The sequence below is a fragment of the Chinchilla lanigera genome, unplaced genomic scaffold, assembly GCF_000276665.1.
Source record: "Chinchilla lanigera isolate Chin_1 unplaced genomic scaffold, ChiLan1.0 scaffold00013, whole genome shotgun sequence".
Taxonomy (NCBI): Eukaryota; Metazoa; Chordata; class Mammalia; order Rodentia; family Chinchillidae; genus Chinchilla; species Chinchilla lanigera.
In genome coordinates this window covers 16,549,935-16,570,837 of record NW_004955414.1, presented here as the reverse complement: position 1 = coordinate 16,570,837, position 20,903 = coordinate 16,549,935, and the positions used below count along the sequence as shown (strand labels likewise).

At 53.3% G+C, this 20,903-nt stretch overlaps 1 protein-coding gene across 1 annotated transcript in view; it reads right to left on the bottom strand.

Moving 5' to 3' along the window:
• Positions 1 to 2,787: 2,787 nt before the first annotated feature.
• The window catches only part of Arrb1 (arrestin, beta 1), a gene marked incomplete at its 5' end in the record, with an annotated part of 89,208 nt that continues 71,092 nt past the window's right edge, over positions 2,788 to 20,903 (bottom strand). The window contains 11 exon segments of the mRNA XM_005379893.2: positions 2,788 to 8,814; positions 10,072 to 10,123; positions 10,880 to 10,950; positions 12,438 to 12,461; positions 13,602 to 13,685; positions 14,736 to 14,873; positions 16,497 to 16,569; positions 17,009 to 17,093; positions 18,063 to 18,198; positions 19,919 to 19,986; positions 20,756 to 20,815. Of these exon segments, the coding sequence (XP_005379950.1) occupies positions 8,703 to 8,814; positions 10,072 to 10,123; positions 10,880 to 10,950; positions 12,438 to 12,461; positions 13,602 to 13,685; positions 14,736 to 14,873; positions 16,497 to 16,569; positions 17,009 to 17,093; positions 18,063 to 18,198; positions 19,919 to 19,986; positions 20,756 to 20,815 (903 nt within the window). The 3' untranslated portion in view covers positions 2,788 to 8,702.

The window sequence follows — 20,903 nt, the reverse complement described above, 5'->3', positions numbered from 1 at the left end:
ATTCTTCATCTGAAAATTTTTTATTTGGTATCCATTTTTTTTGAGACAGGGTCTCATTGTGTAGTGTAGGCTGGCCTTATGCACCCAGGCTGGCCTCAGACTCATGATGATCCTCCTGCCTCAGCTTCATGAGTGCTGGGGTTATAGGCATGCACCACCATGCCCAGCCAGAGACAGTAATTTCTCTTGATTTACAAGCTCACTGACTCCTTTCTCTGTGATTTCCGTTCTACTATAAAGTCATGCAGGAAATATTTTATTTCAAGTGTTATATTTTTTAGTTCTAAAATTTTTATTTGGTTTTCTTTATAGTTTCTATATCTATGCTGTGAATCACTATCTTTTCATCTATTTCAATTTCTAATAGACATTTCAAAGTCTTTTATAATAATTCTCATATCTAAGTCATCTCAGAGTTGGTATCTGGTGATTATATTTTTCCTTGGGAATTGGTCCCATTTTTTTTCTGATTTTTGTATGTTGTATAATTTCAGATTGTGTTCTGGACATTATGAATATTATGTTATGTAGGTTCTGAGTACTGTTATACTCCTGCTCAGAGTGTTGATTTTGTTGTTATTATGGTCACAAGGGGTAATCAGCCAATTTAAGTTCAGACCTTAAGTTCTGTCTTACCTTCTGTGGGTGGTGGTTCTAATCTCAGTGCAATTCCATAAGAGAAAAGAAGAAAAATTTACGATATGTAGATTATTTCTCCAAGTTTTGACTCTCTTGTGCCATCTCCTGGTGTTTGTTTGATTTTTGGAATTATTAGGTAATTATGGTTCATCATTTTCCCCAGAGTTTTTAAGTATAAAAAGATGGAAGGATAGGCTGTTGTGGATATAGTTCACCTTAGCCAGAATACAAACTTTTTCTTTGTTTTGATCATCTTGAATTCTAAAAGGCTAAGTAAAGCTGTGCATGGTAGCACACACCTGTAATACTCTGGGAGGCTGAGACAGGAGGACTGCAAATTCAGCCTGGGCAATTTAGTGACTTTTCAAGACCCTGTCTCAAAAAGTAAAAAGGGCTAGGGATGTAGCTCAGTGTAAAGGTCCTAAATTCAATCACCAGTACCAAAAAAAAAAAAAAGGCAAAGCAAAGGGCTATGGGTGTGGGTGTAGGTGTCAGAGCACTTGCACTTACTTAGCATGAGTAAGTTAGCTGGCTCCATCCCCAGTACCACAAAAGAAGAAAAAGCTAAGCAAAATGAAGCTCCAAACAATTATGAGGGCAGTTACAATAGTAGAAAAGCTAAAGAAAATAAGGGACAACAACCAATATCTCTCGTATGCTGAGAATTCTGTTAAGATATCAGGGCCCTCTTGGTTTGTGTTTTAGATGAGAAGACTAAGGAAGAGCTGATCAGTTGCCTATTTGGTTTGGGGTCTAATCCTTTCACCTTCTCTTGTTCTATATTTCCAGGCACTGACCACTCCAAACTACATTCCCTCAAAATTCCTTGCAAATTAACTTATAATCAGATTCTATCAATAAGATGCACTGGCAGGAAATTGGAGGGCAGGAATTGAAGAGGGAATTTCTCCTTCTCTCTCTCTCTCTCTCTCTGGTTTGGGCAGCATCCCCAGTGATAGCTATAGGTGGGTGGTGGCGGCAGGGAGGAGGCTGTTGTTCTGTCTTCCTCAGATGCCTTCTCCCTCAGTGTCCCTGCTGAGCTGTCCTGGCGCCTCAGCTGGGGTAATACCACCCCCTCTCCTTGTTCCTCTACCCGAGAGAATGGTAATGGCTTCCTGGTGACCTTCAAGTTGTCGTATTTCATTTGCTTTTTCATCCAACATTTAAACAACCAATTTCCCCAATTAAACTCCTGACATAGGGGCATAGCTTAGTGGTAGAGTGCTTGCTTAGCATGCATGAGGCTCTGGGTTGATCCTCAGCCCACAAAAAAAAAAAAAAAAAAAAAAAAGTCTCCTGGCATTGGCTGTTGACTTGGATTGGGTTGAATTTAATCCCCGGGAGCAGGGTCAGTAGAAGAAAAGCTCTAGCACAAGTCTCCTCACTCAAGTGTGTCCCCACCGCACCCCTCTGGCTGGAGGGGAACACCAGAGGGAACAGGCAGCTCTCCTGCCTGCTGGGAAGGCTCACTTTAGATCTCAGTTGTTCACGGTTTTGCAGGAATATAAACATATTTTTAATACAAAATTAATTTTCTAGGAAAGTGATTTTATATTCATAAGTCTCGTCTTTCTGTGTCAGCCGTACATTATCTGGCACTGTGCTGGCTCTTCCTCACCAAGGTCCCTGCTCCTCCCATGGATTCTCCTAGCTCAGGCAGTGGGTGAGGCTTACAAAACAGAAGTGGGTCCAGGGAGCGGACGCAGCAGAGCAGCAGATAGGAACTGAAGCCCCATTTACACATGGGAAACTGAGGTCAGTGGCGTTCCCCAAGAGCAAGAGAACGAGAAAAGCTCAGGATCCGGAGTGTGGGGTCAGCTGTAGACTCCAGCTGAGGCGGTAGTGGTGCAAAAATAAAGATGGGGAGCCTCCCCCAGGGACCAAATCAGGAATCATAAAATCCAGCGTGTTCTGAGAGGAATCCGAGGCTTGGCAGCTTTCCCAAGACCAGAAAGCTGGATAGTGGCAGACCAGAGACGGAAGGGAAGTTCTTGGCACTCTCCAGAAGTGGTACAAGGACGAAGTTACAGTTGGGGCTACAGACAAGGGAAGAAAACACGGAACCCAGTCCCGAGCAGTAGGGCAGGCCCTCCTGGACTATGTCCTGCCAGGAATTTATGAGACAGAAATAAAAGCACAGCCAGCATCTTCTGTCATAAAAGACCTTTAATGGCCTCCTATTTATGGTTCTTTTGTTCATTTGTCCCGTTGGAGTTGAATAACTATAATAACTTATCTGACAGAATTAGGAATGCCACAGGTACAACAGATTACCCTGGGGTGACCCAGGAATGAGTGCCACAGAACCGTCACTTCACAGAAGGGTCACAGACTTGAGTCTGCCCTGGCCACCTCTCCCTCCTGCCCAGGACACACACACTGACTGCCTCCCACTTTGTAGCAAGAGGCACCCCCAAAGCAACTGTGACTGGGCCTTAACACCCAGCACAGATGCCCGGGAGGACCGCTCTCCTCTCCCTTCCTGAGGGCCTACAGACTGTCGCAGCCCAGGTTTATGAGGCACCCACCTCTCATAGCTGCCACCTCATAGGACCTCCCCGCCTCCCACCTCCCACCTCCCCCACGGCCCTTGCAATGGTCCCCGAGAGGTGTGCAGATCCTGCTTACCCACAGAAAACTGTGATCAGTGGCACCTGCAGGGGCACGCTCATGCTAAACAAAGTACCAGTTGGCACGCTTTCCACCATGCCATGTTGCTTGCAGTGCCGAGTCTCACACTCTCACCCCAGGAGAAGGGCCCAAGCAGGGCTTTGTGCCTAAGGCTGGTCCAAGTCTCACCAAAATGCCCACATGCTAGGAAGCCCTGGTGACGGGCGTGGGCAGAGGGACAGAAAAGTTGGGAGACTGCAGGTGCCTCTTCTGGGCACAAGAGCCTCCTGCAGTCCACATACTTGATTGCTCCCAAATGTGGGCGCAGAAGCCTACTAGAGTTATGTGATGGAAACTTGCTGTTAAAAGGTCTCTGGGGGAATCTGGCCTCAGTGTGAGTGTTCTGCAGAACCAGACTTCCAGCCGCCGGGCAGTGGGCAAAGGGGAACCCGGCTCTAGCTTCATTTCCCCTCACCCTGCTCCCCCTGTCGTCCCATGGGCCTGGCTCAGAAGTGGGGTGTCACATGGGTGCAGATAGGAGTCCTGGGTGGGGACTGGGCCTGTTTCCTTGCTCCATGGTCCCCTGTGCTGCATGGTCAGTATCAAGGGACAAGCTCCATCCTCACTAAGCACCAGGCCCTGCCCACATCAAATCCAGGCCAGAGCTACAGAGGGGATTGGCTAGAAAACCATCAAACGTGTACATGTATGTGTGCCTGTGTGCGTCTGAGAGACAGAGAGACAGAGAGTGTGTTAGAGAGAACTGGGCCTAGGTGTGTGACCCACATTCACTACAAAGACACTTGGTTTTGGAATGCTGAAGCTGCTCCAACATGAAAAGCAAGAATAGAACCTGTGCTTGCTGGTCTAAGATCAAACCTCAGAATGGTGGTTTGAAGTTTTTCTTCAAAACAAAGCCTGAAAGTGAAACCTCAGTAGGCAAGAGATAAAAGCAGAGCTGTTCTGGGGGCAGAGTGGGATTGGAGGAGGGGCTGCAGGCTCAGCCCCTGCTCACCTCCACTCCCGTGTCCCCACAGAGCATCCCCTGACAAAGCTCTGCGGCATACCAAGGGTTCTACAGAACGTGCCAGGGGTTCCACAGTGCCTGGTTGGAAAACCACTGTGACAAAGTGTCTGCAGGTCATGGGTCCCGGGGACCTGTGCTTTGACTTCTCTTTGGGGATGACAAGTTGGGAGAGTGCTGGGAGAAGGTGCTCCCCACTCCTGCAGGCCTCCCTTTGAAGCTGCTGTGTGGTGACTGTACAGGGCAAGACAGAGGTGGAGATCTGCCCCCACAGGTTTGGCTGCTTCTGGTCGGCCAGGAAGAAGGGCAAAGGTGGTAGAGATGCCAGGACCAGGATGATGGCAACAGGCTGGATGAGTGAGGATCAGGGGAGTCTCTTTTGGTCCTTATTGTGTTTAAAAAGAAAAATATCAAAACAGGCATAGGCCTGTATCCATGAAACCCTATAAGAGTGCAAGATGGTGGCCTCCCTCCTGGGTGGTGGAGCGTGTCTAGGCCCTAGTCATTGGCAGGAAAGCAGCTACCTCTCTGAGTTGCTGAAACCACTGGGGATGGATCAACCAGGGCTCAGTTCTTGGGGCAAGAAACCTGGGCATTTTGGGCCCCAGGCCCTCCCAAGTGTCACCAAGAAGCCACTGTTGCTCTGGTTAATCCTGGATGGGTCTGTATAGTCTGAAGGGAAGGAGCAGGCGTTTTCTATTTCCTCTCACTCTTGGATTTCTTTGATGGAAAAATAGCGAGGTCAGCTCCTTGACTGGCGTCATGGCCAAGGCTTCTTGACCTCTATGAGGGGAGAGGTGGGCAATGTGGATAGCCTAGGCCTGAGAGAGCCTAAAATGGCCTTGTCCTCCAGTCACGGACAACACCCATGTCTTCTCTCTGACCTGGATCCTGGACCCATCTTTGGGCTTGTGAGTCCTGAGAAGTGTCCACAGCTGGGTCACCAAGGCCAAACTGACTGAATCTCATTCTAGTTCACATCTACCTAAGTGAGAAGCAAGGCAAGAGAGGGAGACTGGTGTGAAGATGGCGCAGCCCACAGCAAAACCCCTGTGCGACCTTGGGCCGTGCCCTTGCACCTGCAGGGCCACACTTGAGCTACTTAAAAGACAACTGGCCATGAGTTCCATCTCCCCTGGGACTCACAACAATGCCTGAGTCAGGCAGGGAAAGGATCGTTGCTCCATGCCAGCTAGGGAAACTGCACCCATTAATTTGAGTCACTTGTTCAAGGCTACCCAGCTGGCTGATGACAGCCAGGACCGAAAGGTGGCACTTGGGATTTCCAAAGAAACACTCTTTTCACTGCACCATGGGGGAACCGGCTGTCAGCTGTTCTCCCAGGCAAACTAAAACCAAGATGAGACCACTCTCGTTTGTCTGGGCTGTAAGGCTGACGAGCCCACGGGGCCCTGCTGAATAACTCAGTCCTTATCTTCCCAGGGACAGAACTCTTCTCTTAGTGGAGGTGCTGAGTGAATCCAGCCAGCCCTCAGCTTGGTGCTTTCACTCAAAGCAAGTTCTTCCTTCCTGCCAGACTTGATCAATGTACCACCCACATGGCCCACTGGAAAGTACCAGTGCGGGGCTGCTGGTTTGGCACAGGCAACAAAAGGAGTCAAAAAATGTGGCTCTTGGGCCTACTAAGGCTCTCTAGCTCCTAGTGAAATTGGGTGTCACCTGGCCAGGTTGACTCCAGAAAGCAGAAGCCCTAAAGAGAACCACTCAGTCATGTTAGGGGAGCTGCGGTGTCTGGAAAGATGATCTGGATCCTCCTCTCCAAGAAGATGCCAATGATACACTTTGGCCTATGTCCCACAGGACTGCAGCACAGCTCCACAGAAAGACACCTGGCCAAGGGACAAGTGGCACCAAAATCCAACCCATGTTCCACCCACAAGCCTGTCATTCTAGTGTCCAAATCCCCCTGGAAATGAGTACTGGGTTCTAACTCACATCAAGGCTGGGCATGGACCGGAAGCAGCCATGCAGCTTGAATGCAGTGGCTCTCTTCCTTACCTTGTAGCTTCCCCCTGGCGAAGAGCTTCCCAAGGACAGCCCATTTCTGTGTCTGCAGTGCTAGGCAGACAGCAGTGAAGCCATCGGCAAAGAATGGTTAGGCTGAATTCAACTGAACTTAACCACTGCCAAATGCAGTTTGGGTCAAGGAGCAAAAGGACAGACAGGGCTCTGCTGCTTCCCCACAGCTGGAAAAACTGCAGTGAACACTGGGACAAACCCCAAAGGTGAGTGTAATGTTGAGGTGGAAGAAGCCAGTCTGACAGATCTTCTATGTGCATGCTAGGACGGGGGGAAGAGGCCAGCAGGGGACCGGTTACCCCAAACACAAGAGGGTCCCCTATCCACTTCCAGAGGGAGACAGCAGAAAGCACATGTTTGCCACCTGCTGTTCCAGTGTCCCAGGCCTCTAAAGCTGTCCAGATGGGGCACAAAGTGCCCAGCCAGCTCTAGCAGGAGGACCCTGCAAGCAGGACTCCAGACTGGCCAGAGGAGTGTGGCTGCCCTGCGCTCAGTTCTGACCTGGGAAGGGGTGCCTTGGGTTGTGGATTCATGAGATCGCCTGGCAGGGCCAGGTGACTGGGTCATTTCACCGTGGAAGATCGTTGTCCAGCCCACCACCAGATATGCCAGGCTGGAAAAAGTTCGGATCCAATTGTATAATGTGATTGTGTTGTCCCCCTTTCCAGGCAGTTGTGGGACCAAGTAGGAGGGGGCAAAAACAGAGGAGAGATTCCCTTGCCTTGCTAATCAAAGGATCTGCCTGGGTAATCTTCAGGATGTCTGAATCCTCGGGGAGAGGAGCTGTGAGGTCCTGGAGGCTCTATCACAAACCCTCACCCAAGCTGCGGCAAGCTCAGCTCTGTCCCATCTTGTTACATCCACACTATGGCTACAGCTTCACACTGGGCAACTTCCTGGAGCCCAAAAAGGGTGCTTCTTAGGCCTGGAGGAGGAACTAGGTGCTGGGGTGGGCGCTGCCTTCTGAGGTCTGGAGGCTAGAGCAGTCAGCAGTCCCAGCTCCACCTAGAACACCAGAAGCTCTAATATTCACACAGTCTCAGAAGCCAGAGCTGGTAGGCCTTTTGAGATCATCTGTTCAAATGCCTTGGTTTTCCAGTGAGGAACTGAGGCCCACAGAGGGGGGAAGAAACTTGCCCAAGGTCACACAGCAAGTTAGCATCAAAGACCAGACAAGAAGGATGGATACCTTTTAACACTTTCTACTTTATCAGCTGTCTGCCCTGTTTTCCTGAGAAATGTCCCAGGTCTCGATCACACCAACATCAGCTGATGGGTACAGGGTACCCATGACACAGGGAACCTCTGGAGTCATCGACTCCCAAAGGGAAAAAAAAAGCAGCCTCCTCCCCTTTGGGGGAGAGCATCTGGAAGGAGCCTACTGGGGAAGGAGCCCCTTTGACAGAGGGCCTGGTGGCCTCCACTTTGTCTTTCCCAACCTGCAAGGCCGGCCCAGTCCAACAGCCCTGGAGAACTACAGCGGGGAGACAGGGACAGTGGTGGCCCAGCTGCCTCTGGCTTTCCAGCCTTGCTCCTGGTGATCATCTTAAATCAGTGAAGGAAGAAAGTAAGTGGATTCTCATCTTCCCACCCCCTGCCCCACCTTTGAAAGCGCTCTGGAAACCTCCCCTGCCGGGGGCTGGCACTTGCTCCTTCCCATCTCTGTGCACACGGTAGCTAAGATGCCACGTTCTGACAATGCCGAAATGTACCTGGCTGGTTCACACAACTGGCCTCAGCCCAGGTATCTGCTGGTACAAAAGTCAATCAACCATTTTTCTCCACTCTGGCATCTACAGGTCTTCACCAATGCCACTATAAGATGAAAGGACCTGGGCAGGGGTGAAGGTGAAGGAGGAGAGGTCTTTGGTGGGTCGGAACTGCAGACAGGCATTGGGACTCTATCCAGCTCTGCCCCTCCAGCCAGAAGGGGGACCACCCACATGGTCATCCTTCAGCAGGCAGAACCGCGCTACCAATGGGACTCCAGGCATCTTCTACATCTTGAGCCCACCTGCCCACCTCTGAGTCCTCATGCCCACCACGGCCACATCCCTCCTGCACACCCTCCCCTTTTCACTGCCCATTTCAAGCCAAATCCTGAGACTGGGGTCATGGTGGCCTTTCTGGGAGTGAGCATGAAAAAGGGGAAGGGAGTGGAGAGGTGGCTCTGGAGAGGGGTGAATTCGGTGCACTGCGGTCCTGTTGGCATGGTGATGTGGGACCAGTCCCAAGGCCCGAGGTCCATCACTAAGACCTGGAGACCACAAGGCCCCCTGGTAGAAACTGGAAGAACAAAGGGGAGGAAAACCAGAACGGGAAGAAGACGAGTGAGCATCCTAGTGCGGGAGAGTGGACCGGAGCTGCCCCGAGGGAGGTCGGCCCCAGTCTATCTGTCGTTGAGGTGTGGCGAGCCAGTAACATCCTCCTCTTCCTCCTTGTCGTCCTTTATGCCTTTCAGTCTCTGCCGGGCAAAGTCCTCAAATACAATGTCGTCATCGCTGGTGGGAGAGACAAGGAAAATGCGGCATGTTTGCAGGGGCAAGGAGAGGAGGCAAACGCAGAGGCCTGGCCCGATGCAACGCCCAGGGCCCGAGGAGAGAACCATACTCTGAGGTCTCTGGCCTCTGGGGCTGACTCGGAGCAGAAGGCCTGCCAGGCTGGCACATCTGCATGCCCACCGCTAGCTGCTTGGACAGCCACATCTGGACCTGGGGAAGTGGTAAAATGCCAAAGGGGCATAAGCTTGACTTGCAAGCCTAGGAGCTAGAAAAGTGACCCAGTTTTGAGGAGATGAGACACGTCAAACGGGGGAGCAGAGTGGCTCTGTGGCCAGAGGAAGGAATTGTTCCCACCATGAAAGGCTAGGCCACCAAGGTTTCACAGCATATCTTAACCCCCCAGAAAAGCCGCCCACCCACAAAGCCGCCCATAGGAAGCATTCCTGTTTCTGAACGGGAAGGGGTGGCCTGGACTTCATGGAAGAGAAAGCCATGAAGCCCCTTCTCCCGGGAAGTGTCAGTTCACAAGACATGGTGGGCTTAGGGTACCTGGGTGGGGTTGCAGTACTAAGGATGCTTCCCTTCTATCATAAAGCATGCACCCTAAGGACCAGGCAGGGTCCCGTCCAAGCCGCCCGCCCCATGGAGTTCAGCCAGCAGCATGGAGCATCCTTATGGAGTGACTTGAGACTCCCATCTCCCAGATTTCTCCCTGGGCACAAGGCAAGGGTGGCTTTTGGAGCTGGAGCAAGAAAACTGCTTGGCCCTGGAGGTGATCCGTGCTGTTGGCCCAGGTCCTCCCCCTCCGGCCATGGTCCAGGGCCGCGCTGGCTGTCCACCGCAGAGACATCCGCATCAGGTGGTCCACAGGAGTCAGAAGCAGCAGGACCCCAAACCCTTCCCCACCCACAGCCTGCCTCCACCCAATGGGCGTGCTGGGGCGGGAGAGCAGATCCCAGGGCTCGAACCAGCTCTGTGTGAGCCAAGCAGGTGCTGTGGACGGACGGACTGACGGACGGACGTGCAAGAACGAGGGAGGAAGACAGACCCCACCAAGGCAGGAGGAAGAGGAACAGGCACGGAGGGTCCTTCAAGTCACATGCAGGCAAGCGGGCTGCTGAAGAGGCGAGCAGAGGTGGCTCTCAGCGGACGGGGTTAGACCAGTGCTCCTCAGGGCTTAATAAGCATATATGCAAATGTCCCCTCCATAGCACCCCCAGGCCCACCCCAGACATCCACAGGCAGGATTTGGCTTACTTCGTGTCAAGTTCTATGAGATTGGTGTCTACTGGCGCCTCGTTCTCTGGAACTGAACACAGGGCGGCAGGGTGCCCAAGAGTTAGTGAGGGGTAGGGATGAGTAGGCACAGGCCCCCATCCTGGGACAAGCAGGCTAATATGGGGAAGGCAAAAGAAGAAGGGGAAGGGAAAGGGGAGGCCTCATCCAGGCCTTGGAACACCCCAGATCATCTTCAGGGCAGGGGGACGTACAAAGGGCCCCAGATGCCCACTGCAGCCCCAGGACATGGACAAGTTTCCAACATGACCTACATTCGTGCATTCATGACTTTTACTACCTCTAAGACAACTGTTTGTTTGTTTGCTTTAGCATTTTAACCTCTCTTGAGCTTGGAGTATGTTTTATAATCAATGACATTTTACAGTTTAATCACAGAAATGGTGCCATTCTTAGATTCAATGAAATATGACTAATTGATTATCCCTTGAAAAATTACGGAAATGGTGTGTCCAGAGGGAACCTTATCTATGTAACCCCTTCCCCCGCTCCGGAAGGGGACAGTCTGTGGCTGTGTGTGTGGCCAGTGTGCTCCCTCCTCTGCTCCCAGCCTCCCTCTTCCACGGAGAGCAGAGGGCAAGGCTCCCTGTCTCCCACAGGGTCAGAGGTAGGAACTGTAGGCTTCACAAAGACCCTTGGTTGCTGGGGGAAAGGTGACACTAGGCTGAAGGCGAGGCCTGGGGGAGGTGGGGTGACAGGGTGACAGCTGGTGGAGAAGGGAATCAGCTATCCAGAAACCCCACGCCAGTGACCCATGGGCCCTGCTCACCTTCCCGATGTGGAGGTTCTTCTTTGGGTTTGGGGTGCATTAGGGTGAAGGGCAGCTCCACAGCCACATCGCTGAAACACAGACCCAAACCCTGTGAGCCCAGAGTAGTCTCAGGCCGTGAGCTCTGATGCCCTGGCAGTCGGAGGACTGGAGAGGGTTCGTGGTCAGGGAGGCAGGTCCACCCTGGTCTCCCACTCTCTAAGCCTCAGTCTCTCTAGGGATGGAGCTAGGAGACTTCTCCTGCCGTCAGAGAGAAATGGAAACTTCTCTTTTCCTGAGAAAGAGCTCTGGGAGTTCCATGGGCTGGGGAAAGGACGGCTCAGGGCTGTGTGCCCTGTGGTCTCCGGGTGGCTCCACAGGTGCCCTTGGACCCTGCCCACCTCAAAACACCACAGCCTTCCTGGCACTGTTCTCAACTCCTCAGCTCCTCACCCTAGGAAACCTTCCCCCGACACTGAGTGCCTCCGGGTACAGCTGCATCTTTTTATTCTTGCCCTGGGCCCAGCTGCAAAGCGGAGGGATGGGGAAGGGATTGGGCCGGGCAGTGCCGGCAGAAATGTACGTCCCACTGGCCCCCTCCCTGGTGGAGCACTTTACATCTGTGAGACTCACTGAGCTCATCTGGAAGAAGGACAAGACCAACCTTCTAGAACCACAGGAACTGCCAGATGTGGGTAAAAGGCCTGGTTAAACTGTGAGGCTTGTGCCCATCAGAATTATTACTTCCCCTCAACACGAAGATGAGGATTTGATAAGACAGTCAAAAATATTTGACTTTCTGTTTGTTTTTGCTTCCAAAGCGGACGGCTTATCCTGGCTCACTTGGAACAGTGCACCATTGACAGAGCTGCTGGGAGCCCGAGTGTGCCAGCCTTCACCACACTGTGCAGGATACGGTAGGGAGAACCTGGACCTCAGCCTCCCACCAGGCCAGCAGTACAACAGGCAGGGGCTCTGCGTGCTTCAGGAACTTCTGCACCTAGCACAGGTCTGGGTTCAGGAAGTCTTTGATGAACCACACTGAACTCAATTAAATTAATTTCACCTCTCAAGGTAGACCGAGATTTCATATGCTGAACACTACTGCCATCTTTTGATAGGGACAGGCCAAATAGCCATGTTTGTGGCCCCTGCATTTTGGGAACACAAGTCCATCCAACTGGTCACAAGGAATCTTGTCTACAGAAATAAACCTCTCGAGGGTTCTCCTTAGCAGCACACACTCGGTGGTGTACTGGTATAGAGGTTTGAACTCCACAAAGCCTGCGTTTCTCTTAAACACCCCGGAATTCAGTGTGCTCTCCCAGGGCCACTCCCCAAATCCTTGCTGTCTGCAAAGGTCCCTGTCACTCAAGTGGGATGGAAAAGAAGGGAAAAGTCTTTTACAAAAACAATGTGGGCCCCAGTCCCTCCTGAGAGGGTTCTAGCCCCGAGACTTTGATCTGCAAAGACCTCTAGATTCCTCCCAACCCCGTGTCCCCTGGTTCTGGTCAGGCAGGCCAGGGGTCTCCGGGCCTTGCAGGAAGGTGGCTCAGGCAGGGAGAAGGGAGAACTTTACCTGGATGCAAGGTCTCCCAACAGGCTGAGTGGGTCAGAGGAGGCGGGAGGAGTGGTCAGGAGAGAGTGCAGAGAGAAAAGAGAAAGCACATTCATTCACCACCTCTGCTGCCTCCCAGAGCAGACCCAGGGGACACCCCCTCCCCTGCACAGAACGCTCATCCAGGGCACCGATGGTTTCAGTCTGCCCTTGGGGCCGAGTGCAAGCCCAGCTCAGGATACTCCCTGGGCCCCAGGGTCCACAGCTCTGAGCCAGGCTCTCCCCGCCAGCACTGTGGGATGCCACAAGGAATTGCGTCGGGGTCACCAGGAGCACACAGAAGACTGTGGGTCCTGCAAGGCCACACAGGACACAGGATTCGGGATTTAAAGGTGTCCTATAATTTGTGATCAGTGTTATTCTAATTAAGGGGACTCAATGTCTAATGTTATTAAATGTTTCAATCTTTCCCTAGAAACTTATGAACCAAATTAGAAAAAAAAATCCCCCCCCCCAAATTAGAAACGTTAAATTCTAGGTTTATAACATAGAGACCCAATTTATGGAGAAATGGGATTTTTTTTTCTGAGCCTACACCAAACTGTAGAGTAGTTTGCCCTGTATGTCTGGTGCACTGCTGGGACTCCAGCATCCGGCTATGATGCGAGGGTAGAAGAGAAGACTTCAGGAAGTAACTGGGGAAGTGTGAGGGCCTTTGCTTCCCCATGTGTACAATGGGAAAGTCGGTCGAAGTAGCAAATCCAGAACCCAGCTCTGGCACTCTGAGCCCCAAGGAGATCAGTCTAGGCGAGAGTGAGGGTGCAAGTTGTGTCCCAAGGTGATATGAGGGGCATGGCAGCCTCGGGCTCCCACAGAATAGACTCTGAGGACGCTCTCCTGCTGCGTGCCCACTCCATGCAAGGCCCAGCCTGGGATAAGGATGAGCTGGAGAGAGGGAGTGAGATGGGAGGGGAAGTGGGGGGCACTGGAGAAGCAGGGGGAGTGGGGTCCGTGGAGGGGAAGAGAACCGGAAGGAGGGAGAGAGGAACAGGAAGTCCTCAATCCCCATTCCTCCTCCACAGGAGGATGCACGCAGTTAAAAGGTCTGACAAACAGGGCAGAATGGGACAGGAGGCTGTGGGCACCTCTGTGCTTGGGGACTTTGGACTGGGTTGCAGCACTCACCCGCCCCGAGACACCACCAGCTTCACTTTTACTTTGTAGGAAACAATGATGCCCAGGATCTCACGGTTGGCACCTTCCCTCAACCTGCAAGGCGACACAGATTAGCGGGTTCTCAGGGCTCGCTGGGAAGTGAGACACAGCGGGTAGTGGGGCTGGGTAGGGAGCACTGCTATCCATTCTTCTCCTGGGGTACCCAGCCATCATGTCCCACAGCGCCTAGTGTGGGCCTCAGCCTGGGCCAGCAGAAGTGACAGAGATGAACTGTGCCCTCCCTCAAGGAGACAGAACTTCCAGCCCTGGGTTCCCGAAGTGGCTGTGAGACCCCTGATTGGGTGACCCTGGTCAGGCCCTCCTGGCCCTGTCCCGACGGCCTAGGGAGGGGTGGGCTGTAGCTGCTCTTTCTGGAATTTGCTTCTCTCCCCACGTTTGCGCTCAGCAACCCATTGGCAGAAAGGGCCAGCTGCGAGCTCAGAAAGTGAGGGCTGTGCGAGCTGAAGGTGTCAGGGAAAGGGGGCTCCAACGAGGCGGTGCCTCCATGAGGTCTTACAGACCGGTAAGATTTAAGCTGGGGTACAGAAGGGGACAGAAAGCTTGGCCGGATGGGGGCTGCCTAGGCTGGGACAAGGAAGGATCAGACGGGCCTAAGCCTAGAGTCTAGGCTGGGGCGGGAGCAGGGTGCTGAAGACCCCAGTAGGGACAGTGAGGAAGGTATCCTACACCCCTAGGCTTAATGATCCCCATGGGTCAGGAGTGACCAGATAGATAGCCCTGGGGTCTCCAATATGGAGGGCACCCCACACCTGGGCCACCCAGCCTATAAGCCTGCTCTCTCCAGACTCCCCAAGCCCTCCCATTCATCCCATCATGCTGCGACTTCTCCAGCAGCCACTCCCTTCCCTCCAGCCTCAGGAACACTGCCTGTGCCCGAGGACACCAGGCCAGAAGCTGCCACCCCGGCCCCAGGCCAGCAGCAGGGCTGGCACTGACTGAGTGAGCCAGATCGGGGTCCCCACTGTTCCCTGGGCCTCCTAGCACTGGGAGAGGCAAAGCTGACCCTTGTCCCTGCACAAACGGGGTCAGGGAGGGAGGGAACTCATGGTCTAGGAGCCTGGGACTAGGAGGGCGGGTCCTCACAGGGTGCTGGAGGCCAGGTTCGTGTCCTCGTGCTTCAGCTTCCCGTCCAGGGCCAGGCCCCGCTTCTCCCGGTTGTTGGCCAGGAAGGGGGTCAGCGTGTAGACCTTGCAGAATGTTGAGCTCGGTGCCACTGTGTCACTGGGAAGAAGCGAGGCAGGCATGGAGCTGGCCCTTTCCACGCCAACCCCCGCCTCAGCCTCAACCCAGCCAGGACACCTAGCCTGGCCCTGCCCAAGCCTCCCTCTGCCAACCTGCTCCCCTCTCCCCCAACTGTAGGGACCATGTGCACCAGGCCCAGCTCTGACACAGAGACCACTGCGACCCAAAAGAAGCACATCTACCCCACACGCAAACAGGACTGACCCTGGGCTAGGAAACAGCCCAGAGCAAAGTGTACGCTTATTTAAAAATCACAACTATATATAAACCATGAAGGAAGCTATTAGAGACCCATAACCCACTCCCTATGTCATACAATTAAAACTTCACTTGCTTCATGGCAGCTGCTGGATCCTCACGCAGACACTTCTATCCAGCATGGACAGGGCATTTTGACTGTTCAATTTTTAAAATTTTTTGACCATTCAATTTTTACTTGTTTTTGCACTTTGTTTGTTTTCTCCCTTTTCAACAAAACAACTGCTGTGCGGCAGACAGTAGGCTGGCCCTGGCAGCAGCCTGCTCTGCACCTTGCCAGGTCTACGAGCGGAACATGTCCCCTTCTCTGACCCCATTCCCCAACCTGCACGCTGGGGCAGTAGCAACCCCAACCACACAGGACTCCGTGAGAAGTGGATTGAACACACTCTGAGCATGAGTGGCTCCCTTCCTGGGCTGTATGAATCGAGCAGACGTGCATATCTGCAGGACCTGAGGGTCCACTTGGGACCTGCAAGCTGCTCTGGCTCTGCGTCACTTCACTGTACTCCTCACCAAGAGTCTGTACCTCATGGCTTTGAGTTGTTTTTTTTTTAATCATCAGTGGATATAAGAAACATCTAAAAATAGGGGAACGTCTGATCTAATTATAAAACATTACCTATAAGAAATTAAAAACTCAAAGACATTTTAAAGTGTTTTTATGTGGCAAAAAATACCGATTACAATTATATATGCACATATTTGGTAACACTGCATAAAATGCAACTGCCCAAAAAAAAAGTTTAGGGCCAGGTTAAAAAAAAAAAGTGTGTCTTCTAATGAATGCGTGAACTTCCTGTAGGCAGGTAAAAGCCTTTTGCTTGAGATCTGGCTTCTTATCTTAGCTGCCAGTGTGCTCAGGGCAAGCTCTACGCTCAACCACAGTAGCTCGCCTCAGATCTAGATAGTTTTTGTAAAATTATTCTTTGCCCTCCCACACACAACTCCTTTTACCCAGAGAGCTGGATGACTTCTCTATCAGACAAGAAAAGCTGTGTACCTGGGGCCTCCCACTCTGCCTTGGCTCCCAGGAAGCTCAGCGCAGTTTTCCCTTCCACCTCAGTTTCTGGTACAGTGTGGTGATTCTCCCTCCACAAACCCAGTTCCCTCCCATGCATTAGCTCTTGATAGTCTTGCTGGTTTTCCTTGACTGTAGTGTGCACTGTATTGCTGCTAAATCAGATGGACGGTTCCTGCAAGGCTCTTCAAAATCATCTACTGCGAGCGGCAAGGAGGCCTGAGGCCCAGCCCTCTGCAGGTCAGCAGGGCCACTGGAGCTGCAGCGGGACTGAGAACTGCTCTTTTTCCCACCCAGCCCCAGGCCCTGCCTTGATCACTCACTCAGCCTCTTCCATGGCCACGGGGCACTTGTACTGCGCTGTGTTGAAGAGGCAGATGTCCGCGTACTGGCGCACTGGCAGCGGGCAGAGCACAAAGGGAGGAAGCGCATGAGCAAGGGGCAACTCCAGGTGGCACTTCCGGCCTCCTCTCTCAGCCTGGGCAACAGCCAGAGTCCACCAGGTGCACTTCTGCGTGACATCACTCCACCCTCCACCCAAAGGGGAGCCCCCCAAACATCCATTCTTCCCCCTAACCTAAAGTTTTCCCTTCAAGGACAGCAGAGCTCAGGGTCCGGGAAACCTAGAAGAGGTGGCCTGACCAGAAGGCCATGAGGAGCCCGGGGCACCAGCCTCAAAGTCCCCACTTAGTCCAGAGCTGGCCCGGGATTGGGGGTTATTAATGGCAGGTATCACCAGGCTGTTGGCAAGGGGCAAGCATTCAGTTACCCCAGCTCGTGGGAGGGCTCCGCCTTGCTCCTCCCCCACCCCGAGCTGACCCTCTCCCCAAGGTACCCGAGATCTTGATCTTCTTCACTGTCTTGTTGGTATTGTTGGTGACATGGACGTTGACGCTGATGGGTTCTCCATGGTAGTAGATCTGGGAGGCAGCAGAAAGGGGAATGTTGGCTGGAAGGACACCAGCCTTTTAGGTAAAGGGGAAGGGAAAAGGCCTTCCTGGGGTTCCCCAAACCTTTGTTATTCTAGCTTTTGCCCCAAGCTCATTAGCCACTTTGCACTGGTGTGAAAGGGGCACAGAAGCTACCAGTCATATCAGCCATCCAATCCCTTGGGGGACTCTTGAAAGGTATCTGAAGTAGGTGATATTCCTGCCTCCAGTCCTGACCTGGTCACCAACAAAAAACAACAATAACAATAGATGCAGTAGTGATGATGATGGCTGCATGGCATTGGACAAGTTATCTAAGCCTCGGTTTCACCCATGGTACAACAGGACTTGGACCAAGTGATGTCTCAAGTCCCTGCCAACTGGGCTGACACAAGGGGCTCTGGAGGAAGCCAGGCAAGGAGAGGAAGGGCTAGCTGTCTGCACAGGGGACCCCGCTCTGAGTTCTCACTGAAGGCCCTTAATTGCATCTTACCCAGGCATTTGCCTTCAGCTGTCCCCCAAGAGGGAGAGGGTGCCCACACCCCAGGAGGGGACTGTCTGGGCTCACAGCAGGTCTCAGTTGGCTGTTTAGAGTTCCCCACCTTCTGCAGGGTTTGTGGTCTCATGGCTCAGAGTTAGGAAGCATTACGACAGGAAGTCCATGGGCCCCACTGTCCCCTTCCCTGACAATCTGGCTGGTCCTCACCCTATGGGCTGAAGCTCAAAGCTGGTGGATTTGAAAGGAGATGGGCAGGTCCATTCCAGAAGCACACTGCTTCCTTCTGAAGTCAGCTGAAGCCCCAGGCTCATGTCTGCCTCTGCCACTTCCTTAAGAGAGGCCTCAGATTCCCTAAGCTCCATAGTACCAGGCCTGGGGGATGGGCTCCTGGCTGAGGAGTCCTCAAGGCCAGGCAGGGGGTCCGGGAGAGCAGCCCCCTCCCCTCAGCTCCCAGCTCCTACCTCCTTATCCAGGGAGGCCTCCAGGTGCAAGGGCTTGTCCGACATGAGGAACTGCCTGGTGGTCTCGGCTGTGGGCTGGGGGCCGGGCCTCTCTGGGGCATACTGAACCTTCCGGATGACCAGACGTACAGAATTTCTAGTGGAGATGGACAGTGTGAGAGATAACCAGAGCCACCCACCTCCATTCCCTTTCTTTGCAATTCCTACATCCCTATCTTGCTCAAGAGGCTGCCATAGCTCCCTGTCACCTCAGAATCCAGCCAACTGCAGAGGTTGGCCTAGGGCCCTTGGCACCATCTGGCCCCAGTCCATCCTTGCCCGTTCTATTAACAAACCACCCTGCGGAAGCACGCCATCTGGGTCTGTGTCATGGTACTCAGCAAGATGATAAGAAAAGAACGGTTTTCACTTCCTGTCTCTCTGTGTCACCTAATAGTGAGGCTCCTTAGGACACATAGCTGGATCTTCAGCACCTATGAGAGTGTCTGCCATATCATAAATATCTGTTAAGTGAAAATATGGGGCTGGGGTTATATAGCTCAATGGTACAGCACCTGCCTAGCAAAAGTGAGGCCCTGGGCTCCATTTCTAGCACTAGAAAAAAAAAAAAAAAAAAGCAGAAGGGCCAGGGGCCCCATAATAAATGGTTTTCTGGAAAGTGTTGGGCTCAGTGAGTGAGTGTGGGCCCAGCTAGGGGGTGTAAGCCAGGGAAGAGGTAGCTCAGGGAGGCGATGCAGGCTCCCAGGTGTGAAGAGCTCAGGGAAGGCGACAGGGCTTAGAGAGAAGTAAGGACTTGGGGAGGTGGGGAGGAGGGAGGGGACAGGGACTCAGGGAGACCGTCTCAGTGGCACACTGGGAGTGCTGGCAGCCCCAGTTCTCAAAGCCACCACCACTATCTGGAATTATATGACCTTGAGTATATTCACTCCTCTGTGCCTCAGTTTCCTCATCTGTAAAATAGTGACAGCAGCAGGACCTGCCTCTTAGGAGTGCTGTGAGAGTTGAATGAATCCATGCCTGTCTGGGACTTTGAACACATTTGGTACTTGCCTGAGAAATGACAGCTACCACCAGTACATCACCATGACCAGGAAATGATTGGTGCGGTCTTAGACACCCCCTTGGTGGTGGGGTGAGGATGGTGGCTCTCAGTATTGCCTCTGCTCTTTTGCTCTGGCCAGGCTCCCTGACACAGCCCACAGCACCCTTCCTTCTCCTTGGTCTAAGGTCTTAAGAGGAAAAGGGGATGAGAGCCTCAAGAGAGGAGGATCTCATCTCCCTGCACACCTGAGTGAGCAGCCCAGGCTATGGATAGAAATGCCTGCAGTACCGCCAACAGCCACAAGGGGGAAAACAACCCACTCTCTAAGAGGCTGCTGTATCCTTTGCCGCAGGATGCAGGGGCATCCTCGGCGCTCAGGCCAGGGTGTAACGCAGGAAGGGCAGCCCGGAGGAGGGGCCTGCTGTTTCTGGCCCACAGGAATGCGCCTCCCCTCTCTAGTCATAGGCCCTCCCAACTCTTCCCAGAGTGGGCTCACCTTCACTTCCTTCCCTTGCTTAGGGGCCTCCAGGACACACAAGCCCCACCTCTGCCCATGCCTCCCAGGAGGAAACCGAAAATGAGGATGCCCTGAAGGCATCTAGCTAAACACTGGGCACAGCCTGAATTTAGGGGTTTTTCCAAAAATAAGAAGGCCTGCAGTCTGGAGGGGAGGAGCCAGAGGCAGGCAGCTGAGGAGGAAGCTGCTGGAGTGGTATAAAGGAGAAGCCAAGGAGGAGGGTGACTTAGCTCCTCCTCCGACGTGCCCCGCCCTCCTGGCCGTCCCAGCCCCTCTCCACGCGCGGTGCCCACACACCTTTTGTGGATCTTCTCCTCCAGGTTCTCCGCACAGAAGGCTTTGACTTCGTAGTCCACACCACAGGCCTGCGGAGGAGGCAGTGGTGGCCACAGGGCCTTGGGGAGGTAGGGCCTCCAGCACATGGCCAACCCCACCTCCATTATACACACCGGGCTGCTGGCCACCAACACCAAGCTCCTGGGTCCTTGGTCAGCACCGCCTCGCCACCCACTTGCCCACAGAGCTGCTTCCAGAGCTCCTGACTGCTGTCCTGAGGACGCTAGCTGGGTGCTACTTTGGGGACTCCCGCCTCCATCCAGGTGGCTGCCTCCCTGCAAGCAGCACCCAGAAACAGCGACAGACAGCCTGGCTCCTAGAGGGTGCATACCCTGTGCAGGGGGTGCTTTCTCAGTCTCCCCAACAACACAGGCGGCACATCCTGTTATCTCTGCCTCACAGATGAGGAAATGGGCTCTGAGGTCTGGGGGCTGCGACACTAATGGTACCATTTCTCTCAAACCTCAGTTTCCCCATCTGTGACTCAGTGGGGCTCGCCGGGCCATCTAAGGTTTCTGGGACTATGTGAGCCCAGGGGAAAGTCTTTAGAACAGTTTGGTCCTGTTGACGCCAACACCAGGGCCAGCAATGGTGACTCAGGAGTCTCTGTCTGACACATCCCTGAGCGTGGGGCAAGGCTGAGCCTGCAGCCTGGTCTGAAGAGAGGACCCAGAGAGGCCCAGCAGGCCCACATCCAAGGAAGCACTGAGCGGAGGGGGTCTTCCCAGGGAGAAAGCTAGAAACCTGGGAACACAAGAGCCCTGGAGCCAGACAGACGCCCCCTTTGGGATGACTTGCCTTCCCGGTGTCTTCAGGCCCTGGCTGCAACGTCACCGAGCAAGGGAGGTTCGGAGGGATCTGTTCAGAAGACACAGAGTCGGCCCCTGTCAGAGCCACCACTCCTCTTGCCTGTCTCACACCCTGGCCGCTCCCACACGCCTGTCCC